This window comes from Triticum dicoccoides, chromosome 5B (genome assembly GCF_002162155.2).
Source record: "Triticum dicoccoides isolate Atlit2015 ecotype Zavitan chromosome 5B, WEW_v2.0, whole genome shotgun sequence".
NCBI classification, from domain to species: Eukaryota; Viridiplantae; Streptophyta; class Magnoliopsida; order Poales; family Poaceae; genus Triticum; species Triticum dicoccoides.
Window position 1 is genome coordinate 683668315 of NC_041389.1, and position 14708 is coordinate 683683022.

At 46.7% G+C, this 14708-nt stretch overlaps 2 protein-coding genes across 2 annotated transcripts; one reads left to right on the plus strand and one right to left on the minus strand.

Moving 5' to 3' along the window:
• Positions 1-4296: 4296 nt before the first annotated feature.
• LOC119310506 lies at positions 4297-5649 on the minus strand. The gene is made up of 3 exons (XM_037586239.1): positions 5623-5649; positions 5371-5523; positions 4297-4848 (listed from the first exon to the last, which is right to left on the minus strand). The coding sequence occupies exons 1-3, from the start codon at positions 5647-5649 to the stop codon at positions 4297-4299; spliced, it is 732 nt and encodes a 243-aa protein (XP_037442136.1).
• Positions 5650-12282: 6633 nt separating this feature from the next.
• LOC119312606 (50S ribosomal protein L18, chloroplastic-like) lies at positions 12283-14642 on the plus strand. Its single transcript, XM_037588339.1, has 3 exons — positions 12283-12557; positions 13120-13281; positions 14195-14642. Exons 1-3 carry the CDS (start codon positions 12357-12359, stop codon positions 14342-14344), a joined length of 513 nt encoding a protein of 170 aa, XP_037444236.1. The 5' UTR covers positions 12283-12356; the 3' UTR covers positions 14345-14642.
• Positions 14643-14708: the final 66 nt, after the last annotated feature.

Genomic DNA, 14708 nt, shown 5'->3' on the forward strand with positions numbered 1-14708 from the left:
AAAGAGTAGTAAGAAAAAGATGAAGGAAATGCTATATTTTGACCCCTCAATTCCCAATTCACATTTACTCTTGTGCAAGAACTTGTGTTTTGATAGTGTTTACCAGTTCAGAGAAGCATTAAGAGATTTTCATATAAGGACTTTGGGGTCTTTTCACTACCACAGGAACACTCCAACAAGAATTATTGTTTGGTGTTCACAAAGAGAGCATGGATGTGAATTTTACATGTGTGCCTCTAGGATAGCTCATGAAAGAACATTTTGCATTAAGAAGTGTAACATGGAGCACAATTGTCCAGCATCAGCAGAGAACACAAAGGTTACTACTAAGTGGCTTTCCAAAGCAGTTGAACCTTCTCTTAGAGTAGATCCTAGAGCACCTGTGGATTCACTTATTAAAAACAGCAAAGTCAAGTTTTCAGTTGATGTATCAAAGAGTGTGGCCTATAGGGCAAGGAGGAAGGCTATTAAGGTTGTGCAAGGTGACCAGAAGGAGCAATACTATAGACTGAGGGACTACCTACAAGCAGTTCTTGACACAAACCCTGGTAGCAGGTGTGTAGGTACAACATTTGAGGACCCAGAAAACTCTGCCCCAACACCTAGATTTAAGTACATGTTCTACTGCTTGCATGCATCAAAGCAAGGATTTCTTAATGGTTGCAGGCCCTTTATAGGTAAATCTATAACTGCAATTTGTTCAAAATATCTTGTTGTAAATATATGGTAGCTAATTTGGGTATGGATGCAGGGCTTGATGGTTGCTTCATCAAGCTAACCACTGGACAGCAAATACTTGCAGCCACAGGAAGAGATGGCAATAACAACATCTACCCCATAGCCTTTGGTGTGGTTGGTAAGGAAGATTCGGATAGTTGGACATGGTTCCTAACCCAATTAAGATGTTGCATTGGAAGTGGTAGCAAATTTGGAACCTACACCATTATTTCTGACAGGCAAAAGGTATGCACCCTATCTTAGCCACTAGTTCAGATATATATTGTTATTAGTAGCTTTATTTCCTTTTGTTCATGACCATGGTTATAAATTTACAATCAGGGTCTTCTTAAGGCTATAAATGAGGTGTTCCCTAATTCCCCTCAGAGATACTGCCTCAGGCACATATATGCAAATTTTCAGTCAGCTGGTTTCAGAGGAGCAGAACTAAAGAAGCTAGTAGATCAGGCTAGCTATTCATTCACCAAACATGGCCATGAATTGGCAATGGCAGAGCTTAAAGCAGAGTGTGAGGATGCCTGGAAGTGGCTTAAAAAATTCCAAACGAGACTTGGTGTAGGTCTGCAATGGATTACAATTGCAAAACTGATCTTGTTGTGAACAACCTTAGTGAGGTTTTCAACAAAATGAACCTTGATGTTAGGGCCAAACCAATTAGGACTATGTTTGAAGGAATTAGGACTAAGCAGATGATCAAAAGGCAGAAGACCAGGGAAAAGACAGAGAACAGTAGGTGGATGATCACACCCAACTATTCAGAGAAATTAGAGGAGAATAAGAAGTATGCCAAATTTTGTGATGCATATAAGGCAGGTCCTGACATTTGGCAAGTTAATAGTAAGGAAAATCAGTACTGTGTGAACCTAGCTACTCAATCATGTGACTGCAGGAGGTGGGACATGACAGGTGTGACATGCAGTCATGCAATAGAAGCAATGAGCAAGATTCACATGCACCCAGAGGACTATGTGCATGAATTTTTCAAAAAAGCACTATATATTGAAGCATACAAAGACATAGTGTACCATGTCACTGGTCCTGAATTCTGGCCTAACACCCATACTCCTGATATTGAGCCCCCAGTGTTCAAAGAAAAAGCAGGCAAAAAACAGACAGCTAGGAGAAAGGGGCAGTTTGAGGTGCCTGCTCCAAAGGACATAAGCAGGATGGGAACAATTACATCCAGCAATTGTGGTCTACAAGGCCACAGATATACTAATTGTGGGAAAGCTCTAAAACCTAGTCTTGAGATGAGAAAGAACTTACACCAGGTCATTCAAAAATGATGCATTCTTTGTTTACTTTTTTTAGTTCTGGTATATTTACTAACTGATTTAATTTTGTCATGCAGGAGAATAGAGAAATTTTTAGGGGTTCCTCTAGTGCTACACATCCACCTCCACAACCACCACCTCAACACCAAACTACACAGATGCCAGCATCATCTGCTCCACCTCCTAAAGCAATGAGGCACAGAAAAACAGCAGCAAATAAGAGAGGTTCAACATCAACAGTTTCAGCAGGAGCAGCCAGGTCTTCACCAGCACCTACAACAGGATCTGCATCAACAAGAGCTGCAAGAACAAGAGGATCAGCATCTACAAGAACATTCAATGCACCAAGAACATCCACTGGAGAACCAGGGATATTGGCAGGCAAGAGGAAGAGGAAACCTCCTAGCAAGTTTGCATCCTATTTCAATGCTAGTGGAAACTATTGAGTGTATGGTACTTATTTGTGTTCTGCTACTAAATTTGTGTTCTGCTACTAAATTTGTGTTGTGCTACTAATTTCTGGACAGTGTGACATGTGAACTTGTGGACAATGTTGAATGTATGGTACTTATTTGTGCCCAATACAAATGGGCTAAGTGCTACTGATTTGTTTTGATTTGTTTTTTGTTTTACTTTGCCATTTCTACAGTACAGAACTTATTGCCAAATTCATTGTATGAAAAAAAATATGCACAAAAAAAGTCTGGCCTGGGGCTCGAACCCAGGACCAGTTGGTTGTAACTATGCGTTCAATACCAATGGGCTAGTGCTGGTGATTTGTTTGACTAGCATCGGCCAAACTTATTATATGTTGTTAGCCACGTCCTCTTTTCAGCGTGCGTAGCAGCCGGTAGCGTGGTGAGCGTGCGTTGATTAAAACCAGTCGTTTCGGATTCTACGACTTTATTACGTGTCCACCCACCATGCCCTCTGCTCACTCGCCACTCGTCGCTTGCACCGCCCACCCCACTTCCCCCTCTCTCCTATCGAAATCACCGCCGACAACCACCGCCACCGCCGTCGCCATGGAATGGCAGCTCGCCATCGAAGCTCTCGCCGGCAACAACAAGGAGATCCGGGCGCAGTACAGGGAGATCGCGCGCTGGTTCCCCAGTATCACGATGCTCAGGAACCACGCCCGCGGCCTCGTGAAGGTGATGACGGCTGCTGAAAAGCAGCGCGCCTTCCCTGCCGGCCGCACCATCCCGGCGCCGACCATTCTGCTCTGGGCGATGCGCGAGGTGCAGCGCTCCCCCGACCCCAGGCAGCGCGCCAGATGGTGGATGTACCGCTCATCCACCACGCCGCCGGCCGCCGCGAACGACGTCATCGACGCTGTCCTCGCCGTCCCAGCCCCAATCAACAATGCCTACTGGGAGTGGCGCAATCCATGGGTCCTTGGGCCCTCTGACGACTCTGAGGGCGAGTCTTCTGACGACGAGTCCACTGACGACGAGTCCAGTGACGAGCCCTCTGACGACTCTGACGACGAGGTGGATGAGGTAGTCGTCCTCTCCGACGACGAGCCTGAACTGCAGATGCTGGCTCCCGTCCTCGACGCCGTGGAGGGGGATAGGAACCGCCCAATCCACGTGGATGCGCTTCCAGAGGTGGCCGATCTCCCAGATGGCGTTGTCGTGAAGCAAGAACAAGATGGCGGTGAGGATGATGTGCTGGAGCCGGCGCCGGGCAAGAAGAAGAGGGCGGCCGTGACTGCGGTGCGCCGCTCGCACCGCCTGAAGATGCTGAAGAAGGAGGAGTGAACTGCTGCACTAATATTCAGTTTCGTTAGTCCTGAACTTTCTTAAGTGCAATAAGTTCCTAGGTTCAGTTTCGTCAGGCACTATCTACTAGTAGTTCATCTTTATGTCATGCACTATCTACTAGTAGTTGCTATCTATGTCAGACTATGAATGGCAGTACTATCTATCTATGTCAGACTATCTATATATGTTACTTCCTACTTGCTACATATGTTAAGTTATTTGTCAGACTATCTAAGCTAATTGCTATATATGTTACTTGCTACTTCCAACTATGTCACTACTGTCAGTTATCCACACATGATATAAGCAGAGTAAAACAACCTCATCATAGATAAAACATTCTTACTTACTTAACTTAGCATGAGTACTTAGCATAGTAGGTCTTAACATAATAGTCATTACATCATAGATAAAACCAAGTAGTTCTTAAACCATAGCAATACCTCCCTCCCTCATAACATTCCAAGGCCAGCTATATATATAGGCCTACTAATTACTTAACCCACAAACCAACCACTTCACTCATTCATAATTGCCTTGATACTCTCCAGCTTAGCTTTGCTGGCATGCCCAGCATTGAGCAGATCAGCAATCAGATACTCTAACTTCTTCTTCTCTTGCTTAAGTAGGTCCCTGTCCCCCTCCACTTCCTTCATGGCCTTCCTCATGTTCTGAATGATCTCTGCTTGGCTTTGAAGAATGCACCTTTGCTCCTTGGCAAGCTTCAGCTTTTCCATACTTAACTCAATCTTTGCCTGATCCTCAAGTTGTTTCTTCTTCTCAGCTAGTTCATTGATTGCCTGACTGGTATAGTCCATGTCATGAGACATCTTGCCATCTTGATAGTCAAATAGGTTGGATACATCTTCCACCAACTGGCTGTAGTTGTTTGACAGGAAATCAATTTCCTTCTGTAGCTTGGCCACCTCTTTCTCATGGGCTTGTTTGTCATTCACCCTGCCCAAGTTCTGCTCATGATACATGTCCCAAATCCTGGTTAGGCACCTTTGTAGAATCTCTGGCCAAGGACCATCCACCCACTCCACAACCCCACAGTTCACACCTTCATCCTACAGAAGCAATTATTTATAATTAAGCACAAAGCACTTAGTAACAAACTTAGTACAGAAAAATAAAGTCATAAAGTCATTTCATTTAACTGAAACCCTTTGTTTACATCAATATGCACCTAACTTAGCATCAGAGATAAATTCAGTTAATAGCTACATTTAGCATCAGAGATAAATTCAGTTAACAACTACATTTAGCAGTAGATATAAATTCATTTAACTCTGTTCTTTTTCAGTTAACACCTACTCTGTTCTTTTTCAGTTAACACCTACTCTGTTCTTTTTCAGTTAACAGCTATATTCTCAGGTTCATAATACACTAAAGATATCTGCTTGTAGGTGTTATCAGGTTCAGTCATGTATTGAATTCAGTTAAATAAAGATCTACTTTCATATATAGCTTCCACATGCTGCAGCACACATCTCTGCACCACATGCTGCACCACACATCTCACATCTCTAGCAGCAAAACACATCACACATCTCCACCAGCAAAACAAGTTAGCGTTCAAGATTTAATACCTGCTGCATAGGACAACCCAGGAAACGCCTGCCAGTCAAAGAACCTTCAAAAGCCACCATCTTCTTCGGCCTCTGATGATGCATCATGCACGTCGGCTCAGATTCAATGTAAGAACCACAGAAAGATGGTTCCACCACAGTGTCAGGGGTTTCCTGCAAAAGAAACTTCGAATCAAACCAAAAGCAAATTGGAATCTCCAATTTGGATGAACTAACCCTAACCCTAACTCTGTTCCACCATTATGCACTTACAAATAGCTGCTGATCCAATGAAACCATGTTGATGTCCTCGTGCGAGCTGTCCTCGTCATACCAGGATGGCAACCTCACCTTCTATCGGCAGCAATGGCCGCGACGGCGACGGCGATAGGCTGACCTAGGTTAGAGCACCAAGGAGAGGGAGAGGGAGAGGATGGAGTGAGGATGAGTGAGATCGAGCGAGGAGGAGGAGAATGAGCGGCTGAGCTCGCTCTCACTTATTGGCCCACCGACAGGCGCCGTTCCGACAGCGGACGGGCCGTTAACGGCCGTCAACGCGCGGCGGCCGTCCGTTCGCCAGCGTGGCTACTGATTCGCGGGCCCAACCGGTCAGAATCGGGGTTAGCGCGGGCGAAGCGAGCGATTTCCCGAGTTGGTAGTTGTTTGCCACGATTTAGTCCAAATTTGGTAGTTTTTCGCACAAAAACGTAAAGTGGTAGTTTTTCGTCACGTTTCCGTCAATTGTGGTAGTTTTTGGTTAAATACTCGTCCATTTTAAAAGATAGTGTTGAAGATGTCCTTATACTTATTTGAAAGGAGGGCCAATTTTGTTCTGTGACTTAAAAAGAGAATGTCTTTGTTTGGTGGTTAGCCAGATGGAATGATGAGGAGTGACAACTTTTGTAAGGTGTAATCGGTGGATTGTTCGCTCTTGAGACTTAATGTTGTATTTCATTTATTTCACTCCCTGCTTCGGGCATTCTAGAACAATAGGATGCTATGGTGTTTGAAAAACCGATAAAGTTGGTTAAAACAAACCAAATGCAAACTATGTTTTCACCATTTATGGGTCTATTGTGTGATTTTGGCAAGAAAATATAAGTATGTGACTGTTTATGTAATACCACTGCATAATGGAATTGTAGAAACTAGAAACGACCTCATAATATATATGGTGTTTTTTTAGAAACACAATACAACCGCAAACTTTCATAAACACGCACGCACACTCACCTCTATAAATGCACGCACGCACTACTTACCCATATGAGCACTTCTGAGAGGCTGGGCTCATAATTGATCATATAATGACACAATGCAAAGTTATATAGTTCCCAGACAATATTTAATTTTTTGAAAATTCAAAAGGTCAATTACATATAATTAAGTTTGTGACTAAATTTTCACATATGCATGGCTGAAAGAACCAAACATTTATTTCATAAGACCAATATATATGTTGATTAACATTAGTTATGTTCTTTCTTCCACCATTTGCAATTCTTAAATGTAGAATGATTGCATTTCAATGTTGAATTTTATCAATGAAATAAACAATATTTATAAAATGCCTAAGATAATGAAACATACAAAGTTCAAAGTATTTTCCATACAATACCATAAAATCATAAAACACTAAAACCAAAAAATACACAAAACCAGTAAAAAATGCCTAAATATTATACCAGCGACGGGTTGAGCTAGGACTAGGAGACCATCACTAATAAGTTATGCCTCACGGCTAACCAAGGCAAAATCAGACTCATATTACTAGTGGCGGTCATGACAAAGTGCTCGCCACTTGTAAATTTGGCCCACGGGTAACCTGAGACAATATTATCAGTGTTGGACATGTTTTGCCTCCTACCACGGCAAGCTGACACCATTGTTGGGTATGTTTTCTCGCACACCACTGGTATCTGGCCAGACTACCAGTGGGGGTCTCCATCTTCTGCCCGTCACTGGTGAGAGCCCACCTATACTTCTTAAGGTTTTACAAGTTTATAGAGAAAATATTGACATCACCAAATAATATAATACAAAATATACTCTACAGTGTGTGTAATGGTATTTATTTAGCAATGATATAGGACATAACTGTTCAACATCTCAATCAGCTCACATACCATAAAATGCGGTAGTAATGAAATGCCTCAAACGAGATTTTTTAGAAAAGAGGATCAAACGACATAGTATCGTGTTGTTTTCTTTTGTAATTACAACTAACCTGATGGTTATAAACATGAAAGTAGATGACTTTTTGTGAAGTATTCCTAATTACAGAAAGGGGACATTCACATGTCTATATACACTCATTTTTATGTGTATCTATATTTGTGAGAGATGTTACGAAACTATGAACAAGAATACCTTAAAAGAAAATACACACGTCAAACGTGCAAAGCGTAACTAGAAAATCTAGCTAGTTAGTTTTCCCACGCATGGTGTATCAAAGGACAAAATGTAGATGAGACTTATTATTGGCAGCCATGTCAACTTGGATGAAGCTTCAGATGGTAAAGTTGGTACCGCAAAAGAACTAATTGTTACTATGGGTGGGGTGCTATCACCAACCATGGAAGTGGTGGGGGGGGGGGGCATGGCCCCCTTCCTCCCTTCCCCCGATCGAATCTGCAGGATAGAGAGGCCACTAATGTCACGTATATAGGATATAAATTACGCACATGTGCATTTGAGTATTTAAGAAGCTAGCTTTTCCCCAGTGTGGTGAACCAAAGCCCAGGCGTGTAGTCCACACTTGTCGATGGCAGTCACTCATCGCCCCGGATGAAATTCCAAACGATGAATTTGGTGGCCTCTGATGCATCTTGGGTGACGTGGTAGTCGGGCATCAAATGGTACTTGGAATAGTTGAGCAGCTCCAAATTTACACCTTTTTTTCATAAAAATGCCAATCCTCCACTCTTCCCCTCGTAATCTCTCACCATCATGTTCCCCAACCGTAGCATCCACTTAAACTTTTCCATGCTCCTCTTCTCCAGTTTGGTCTCATATAAAAAGAGGATGTCAAGGTCCACCTGCTTTTGGAGATCCAGAAGTCCTCTCACTGCCGGGCCATTCCCCAATCCCTAGCAAATCCATACTAAAATTCTCATTTTGGCTCGCCAGGCAGTCCCTGCAGCCTGGCGTTCACAGGTTCAGAGTTGTTCTCCTCCTTTTCTTCAACCTCCTCTACTTCCATCGTTGGTTTCTTTGCTAGTTTTGTATCTTCATCAGTTTCCATCATAATTTATGTTCTTCTGTCCTATTGTACTTAATTGGTTTTGCTGGTTTCTTTTCTTCCTCTCGATTCGCTTGAAGGTACCCCTTTTTATGCCTTTTCTTAACTCCATAAATGTATTTCCTTCTTTGGTTTGGGCCTCTTCTCTGTTCTGCTCCAATATAACCTTTATTGGCCCTTGAAAACCATGTTTTGCTTTTGTGATAGTGTCATTCTTATCTTCAGCCTTACTTGATTCTCTTTAGTTTTTTGTACCTTCCCAGTGGGGTCTTGTATCACTATTCTGCCGAGATCCAGATTTTTTGCCTCCCCTACTACCTGATCCTCGCACTGTTTAGTTTGAGAGGACTTTCACTTCATTCCCATCACTCCTTCTTGGTCCTCCCTCATCATCTCCGCTTGGTATATTTCTTCGCCAGGACGTCCCATTGCTTCCCTATTTGCTCCCCTTGTACCTGCACTATTGATTGGCCACAATTTGCATTTATCATTTGAACCCCTACTTATTTCTTTGCTTGAGCTCCCGTTGTACAGATTTGCATGTTGCCATGGTCCAAATTGTCTAGACCTTGTTCTTCTAGATCTAGTTGGACATGACTTTTCAGTATGTCAAATAATTCCAGAACTATAGCGGAAGACGGGAAGATACTCATATGTGAAGGAGACAATCTTTTCCTGCCTTTCTTTCTTCCTTTTTCTTATTTCTTTTGATTCATCGTCCCCCCGAAACCATTTCATCTTCCCGCTCTTGTTCTGCCTCATCCTCAATGAAGGTTGTTATAAATCTCATAATTGGTACAATGATATCTAATCTCACTTTGATCCGCATAAATGCCCCCATTGAATCACCATTAACGTCTGGGTCTACAACAATAATTTCTCCAATTTGTTCTCCTACTAAGTCTCTCATCTCTTTGCTCACCCATTTGGGATGCCGTAAGCTCTAACCTAGATATGTATGGTCTTGAATTCATATTCATCTATGGTTCGAATTAGCACAAAATCTTCCATCACCAATAGGTCATTGCTAAATCTCCATGGCACGACATCTATTGCCTTTTCTTTATCAACCTTTTGTTGGAAGATAAATAGAAATCTAGTCCTGCCCAAATCTTCACAATCCACCCCACAATGGGCTGCAGACTCCCCAAGAGTTCTTCCCACATGTTCAACCCTAGTAGTCTCTCTACAATAAGCTTGCCTACTGCTTGAAGCTTGCTCACCTATGAGGAGCATGCTTGCTTCCTACCAATCCCGATCCCCTTTGTTTCCGCTTCGAAGAGCTGCAGGTTCTTGAGTTTGCCCTCCACTCCTTCAAGGTATGCGGTCGTGAGGTCCCCCATTGCAGCTGATAGATGTTAGGTCAGCCGCTCCACTGTAGCCCCCTTCACGCTCCAAATCTGTCACCGCCACACACCACAACCTGCTCCCAAAATCCTCTCTATTCCTCACCAGGTTGTTCTAAATCAAATCTGGATGGGCTCTCACACTTGCCGGAGGAGGACTGGAATCTATGCACGAGATGGTGGGAAGGAGAATCAGGGCGATGTTGTGTTTGTTTCGTGGAAACCGGATGGGGATTGTGTGGGAAGGGTTGCCGACGAGGACGCGCACTCATTCGCCACGCAGTCTCCAGAAGCAGCGAGAAGCACCGTCACGCGCGGACGGACGGAAGGCATGTGTGGTGGGGAAATGAAGTTGTGGAGCTTGAAGATTGATGAAGACATAAGGGCATCTCCAGCCGCGCCCCCAGGAAGGCCTCCCCAGGCGATTTTTTCGCGCCGGCGCCGAAAAAACGGCCCAGTCGTGTCCCCGGAGCCCGATTTTCGCCGGCTTGGGCCGAAAACAACACCGGCGGACCCAGCCCGAACCCGGCGCGCTGGGGGGCGCCCGGGGGCGCCGGGGCGAGCTGTTTTGGCGCGAAAAAGACGCGGGCCAGCCGCGTCAGCGACTCAGCGCCTCGTCTTCCCCCAACGGCCTCGGTTCCCGCGGGGAATCAATGGCAAGGCTGCCGCCGGTCAGCCTTGCCATAGATTCCTCACGGGCGGCGCTTCACGGGACGGCGCGCCGACGCCTTCCTTCCCTCGCACGCATACACACGGGCGTGGCCCGGCTATAAAAGCCGGCGGCCTCCACTCGCCTGTGCCCACACCAGCCCCGCCCCTCGCCGCCATCCAGCCCCTCCCTCTCCCTGCCTTTCGCGAGCGCCGTCGCCCAACCCCTCCCTCTACCTCTCCCGAGCCCTCCCAGCCCCGCCGTCGCCATGGCAGAACGCTTCCCCGGAGACGAGGCGGCGGCCAACGGCTTCGGCCGCCGTTCGCTCCGCGAACAGGAGTCCTGGCTCCTGTTCCAGGCGAACATCCCGGCGCCACCGGACATGCGCGCCGGGCCAACGGGGTGGAGACTCAGCGCCGGGGGAGTGCCCATTCCCCCGTTGCCCGACGCCGTGGCGAAGCCGAAGTACTTCGCCGAGGAGGTCGAGATCGTGCGCGCGTCCCTCACCGACGCCCAACTCTCCCTCCCCCAGTACGCCGCCGACAACCACGCGGCCTGGGCGGCGTATTTCGAGCGCCGCCAACAGCAGCGATTGGCGTCCACCAACGGCGCGCCGGTGGTCGGCGGCCGGCAGAACAGCGAGGGGCGCCACCTCTGGTGGGGCGTCCCCGGCCGCACACTCGAGGGCGTGCTCACGTACCTCGAGGGCGGCAACGACCTGCCATTGGCGTACCCCCCGGCGCAGCACTGACGCGTCGGGCCATGGGCGCCAAGGAGGTTCGGGTCCTCCTCCTCCTCTTCCTCCTCCCGATCCTCATCGCACTCCTCCGGCACTCCGACCCTGCTCGGCGTCAAGGCCGAGCCCGCGGCGGAGTCGCCGCTAGGCCGGCGCACTCGCAGCGCCGGCATCGTCATCAACGAGGGCGGCCGGCGCGCCTCCTCCTCGTCGGCTCCTCCGCGCTTCGTCAAGCCGAAGACGGAGCCGGGGCTGGCGCCGGTGAAGACGGAGCCGGGGCTGGCGCCGGTGAAGGCAGAGTTCGACGAGGACGACGCGGCCCTAGAATGGGCGCGCCAGGACTCCATTGCGATGGAGAAGGCGCGCCAGGAGAAGGTGAAGGAGCACCAGCGCGCCGCCCTGCGCCGCTTCAAGGAGCACCGACGCGGCCGCTATGAAGACGGGGTCGTCGTCCTATGCGACAGCGACGACGACGACGACGACGACGCGCCGCCGCCAGTCCGCCATGGCGATGCCGGGTCCAGCAGGGGCGCCCGCGTCAAGGAGGAGAAGGCCGACGACGACGATGGCGGCGACGACTTCAGCCCCTTTCTTTTTTAGATTAGGTTAATGTACTGAAAATGCGCGAATTTCGCCGAAATTTTCCATGTTTAGCCGAAATTTAGTCCTTCTTTTTTTTAATACGCGCCTGGGGGCGACCCTGGGGCCCGACGGCTGGGGACCGACTCGCCCCCAGGGCCATTTTTTGCGCCGGCTCACCCCAGGCGGCGCTTTTAGACGCCCCCTGGGGGGCCAACGGCTGGAGATGCCCTAAGACGCCTTGTCATACTATGTGTATTTTGCTTTTCTTTTTGTTCTATGAGACGATACTAGAAAAATGACCAAAGTATGAGGTTGTTTCTGTAATTCGGTCCAGCAGACAGCAGAGCAGAGCAGCTTAAAGAAACGCGAGAGGGTGGATAGGATAAGGCGAGCCATTAGGCGCGTGAGACGGCGAACCCCAGCGACCAGCAGCGCAGAGCGCGCAAGTGAGCCATGCTAGCCTCGCCGGCGCTCGCCGGCGCCACCCACTCCTTCCCGGCCTTCGTGTCGGGCAGCCGCGGCGTCCACCTCCCGTGCGCCTCCGCGCCCTCGCACTCGCCGGCGCGGCGGGCCGCCCTGGTCGTCCTCGCCAAGGCCAAGGTGTCCACGCCCAATGCCGACCGCATCGCCCGCCACGACCGCCTCCGCAAGAAGGTACTACCAGTGAACCTCCGGGAAGAAGATTGGCATCCAGTATTTTCAAGTCTCTCTTCCAATGCGCGGTCAATGGTTTCGCTGGAAGCGCGCGCGTTCTCTCTCTCTCTATGGAATTCATAGGGCAATGCCATGCCGTTAAAGCGTTTGACGAAATGTCCTTAGTTTGTTGCGGCCGTAGCTTACATTTGGATGTTCGAATGCCTACAAGCTGTCTGGTTGGGCGCTTGAGCTCCTGTTGACGCACTGCCTCCCGTAGTTAGTTTTACATACAAGTGTTTCAACCAATGACTGCCACTGGATACAGGCAGAATCAGGGGGTTGCCATGGTGGACAGGAGCGGGTTAAGTTATATCTTACATTCTTGCAGGAAATGCAAGCTAGGCACAGAAACCAAGTGTTGTAGAAACACAAAAGGGCATGCACTTGAATTTAGGATAGAAACCAAGACAAAAACAGTTTCAGAGGGTGACGAATGGTGCTATGTGCATTTACATTGTATATGCTTATGTTTTTGCCAATGGAATCAGGCCTTTGTGTCATTGTACATAATTCCTTTCAGGTTAGCGGCACCACGGAGAGGCCAAGACTCAGCGTTTTCCGCTCAAACAAGCATTTGTATGCTCAGGTGATCGACGATACAAAGTCGTGCACTCTGGCTTCAGCCTCAACAATGCACAAAGCTCTTTCAAAGGAGCTTGAGTACTCTGCTGGGCCAACAACTGTAAGTTTTATTATTTTTATTTATCCATACCTTTTTGTTTCATACTCCGTATTAAGCTAATATGGTCCTAGAATAATGCACATTTATCAACTAGTTTTGTGATCCTATGCTCGCTTGCGTATACAGTATTGTATACCATTTTAACTGGCAGCACCTTTGGAAAAGAAATTAGTTTCAGTTAGGACTTGCAGTCAAACTGGCTCTCTATTATACTCTCCTATATCATTTTTGTTTATCATAGACTTATCACCATGAATCTAATAAAAGTTTCATCCAAAAATTGACCAAACCCAGGTTTAATTGAACGAATAGAGATTTTGAGAGGTGGAACAATAAAGCACCTTTCTCTCTGTTTCCCTATTTATATTTGAGCAATAAGACTCATAGTTCATAAATAGACGTTTGCCATAGATGATTCATGATTGTCCAATTGCTGGCATTGCGATATTTTTCAGTCAATCAAATGACCATTATTAGTTCTTTGATTCACCGAGTCGAAGCCTACACTAGGTGAGATGATTGGAGCCATATTGGCAGGGCAGTAGCTTCTAGGTAGACTATTGAAACTCTGATAATCCCAGGGAACATTGTACTGATGTATCTCCGAAGAATACTCATGGAAATCCGTGCTCTGCACTCAGAAAATAAAAGATGATTATAACCTGTGTGGTTGCTTTTGATGATTTTAGACATCTAGCTTTCCGATGATACACATGTTTTTGTGGGTTGTACTCATAACATCTATGCTCTACAAGCCAGTAAAGGCCCATGATGCTTTCTGGACAGTTGTTTTTACTGGTCTGTTGCAATATAGACAAAGATTAAAAAAAACTTGCATATGTAGTTGTTTCTTAATGAAAGGCTTATGCTTAGTTTCTGACGAGAGTTCAATGTTGCGGTGCTTGGTTTCCAGGAAGTGGCACAAAAGATTGGTGAAGTGATTGCCAAGTCCTGCTTGGAGAAAGGAATCACCAAAGTGGTGTTTGACCGAGGGGGTTTCCTCTACCATGGCCGCATCAAAGCTCTAGCCGATGCTGCTAGAGAGAACGGACTTGAGTTCTGAATTTTCTGTTGATATTTTCAGGATCGCATGTAATATTCTCTTTTCTTTCCCGTCTATTGAACAAAGTTCTTTCTGTAGTCATTTGGGTTGTTCCGTGGACATGGCCCCTCTTTAATGTTATCTGATCTTTGTATCAACAATGAATCAGCCTTACAAATGGAAGATTCATTTTCTGTTTATTTCTGCAATTTGGCTTCTGCCGAAGCAGCCTTGTAAAACCAACACTTTGAACATGAACATTCAGAGTGCCGATTTGAGCAAAATAACTGAGAAGAATCACACACTTTGGCAGCTTCAACACTTAGTACTACTAGTAGATATCTGGAAGCCTCTTTGTTGGCATGTGAAATCCTGATTACGGAAT

Excerpts from the sequence above, each read along its gene's own strand:
- LOC119310506 (XM_037586239.1), bottom strand. The coding sequence starts at position 5,649 with ATGGTTTCATTGGATCAGCAGCTATTT. Across the intron at positions 5,524-5,622 it reads CATTGGATCAGCAGCTATTT|GAAACCCCTGACACTGTGGT; the intron begins GTAAGTGCATAA and ends TTTCTTTTGCAG. Across the intron at positions 4,849-5,370 it reads TGGGTTGTCCTATGCAGCAG|GATGAAGGTGTGAACTGTGG; the intron begins GTATTAAATCTT and ends TTGCTTCTGTAG.
- LOC119312606 (XM_037588339.1), top strand. The coding sequence starts at position 12,357 with ATGCTAGCCTCGCCGGCGCTCGCCGGCGCCACCCACTCCTTCCCGGCC. Across the intron at positions 12,558-13,119 it reads ACGACCGCCTCCGCAAGAAG|GTTAGCGGCACCACGGAGAG; the intron begins GTACTACCAGTG and ends AATTCCTTTCAG. Across the intron at positions 13,282-14,194 it reads ACTCTGCTGGGCCAACAACT|GAAGTGGCACAAAAGATTGG; the intron begins GTAAGTTTTATT and ends CTTGGTTTCCAG.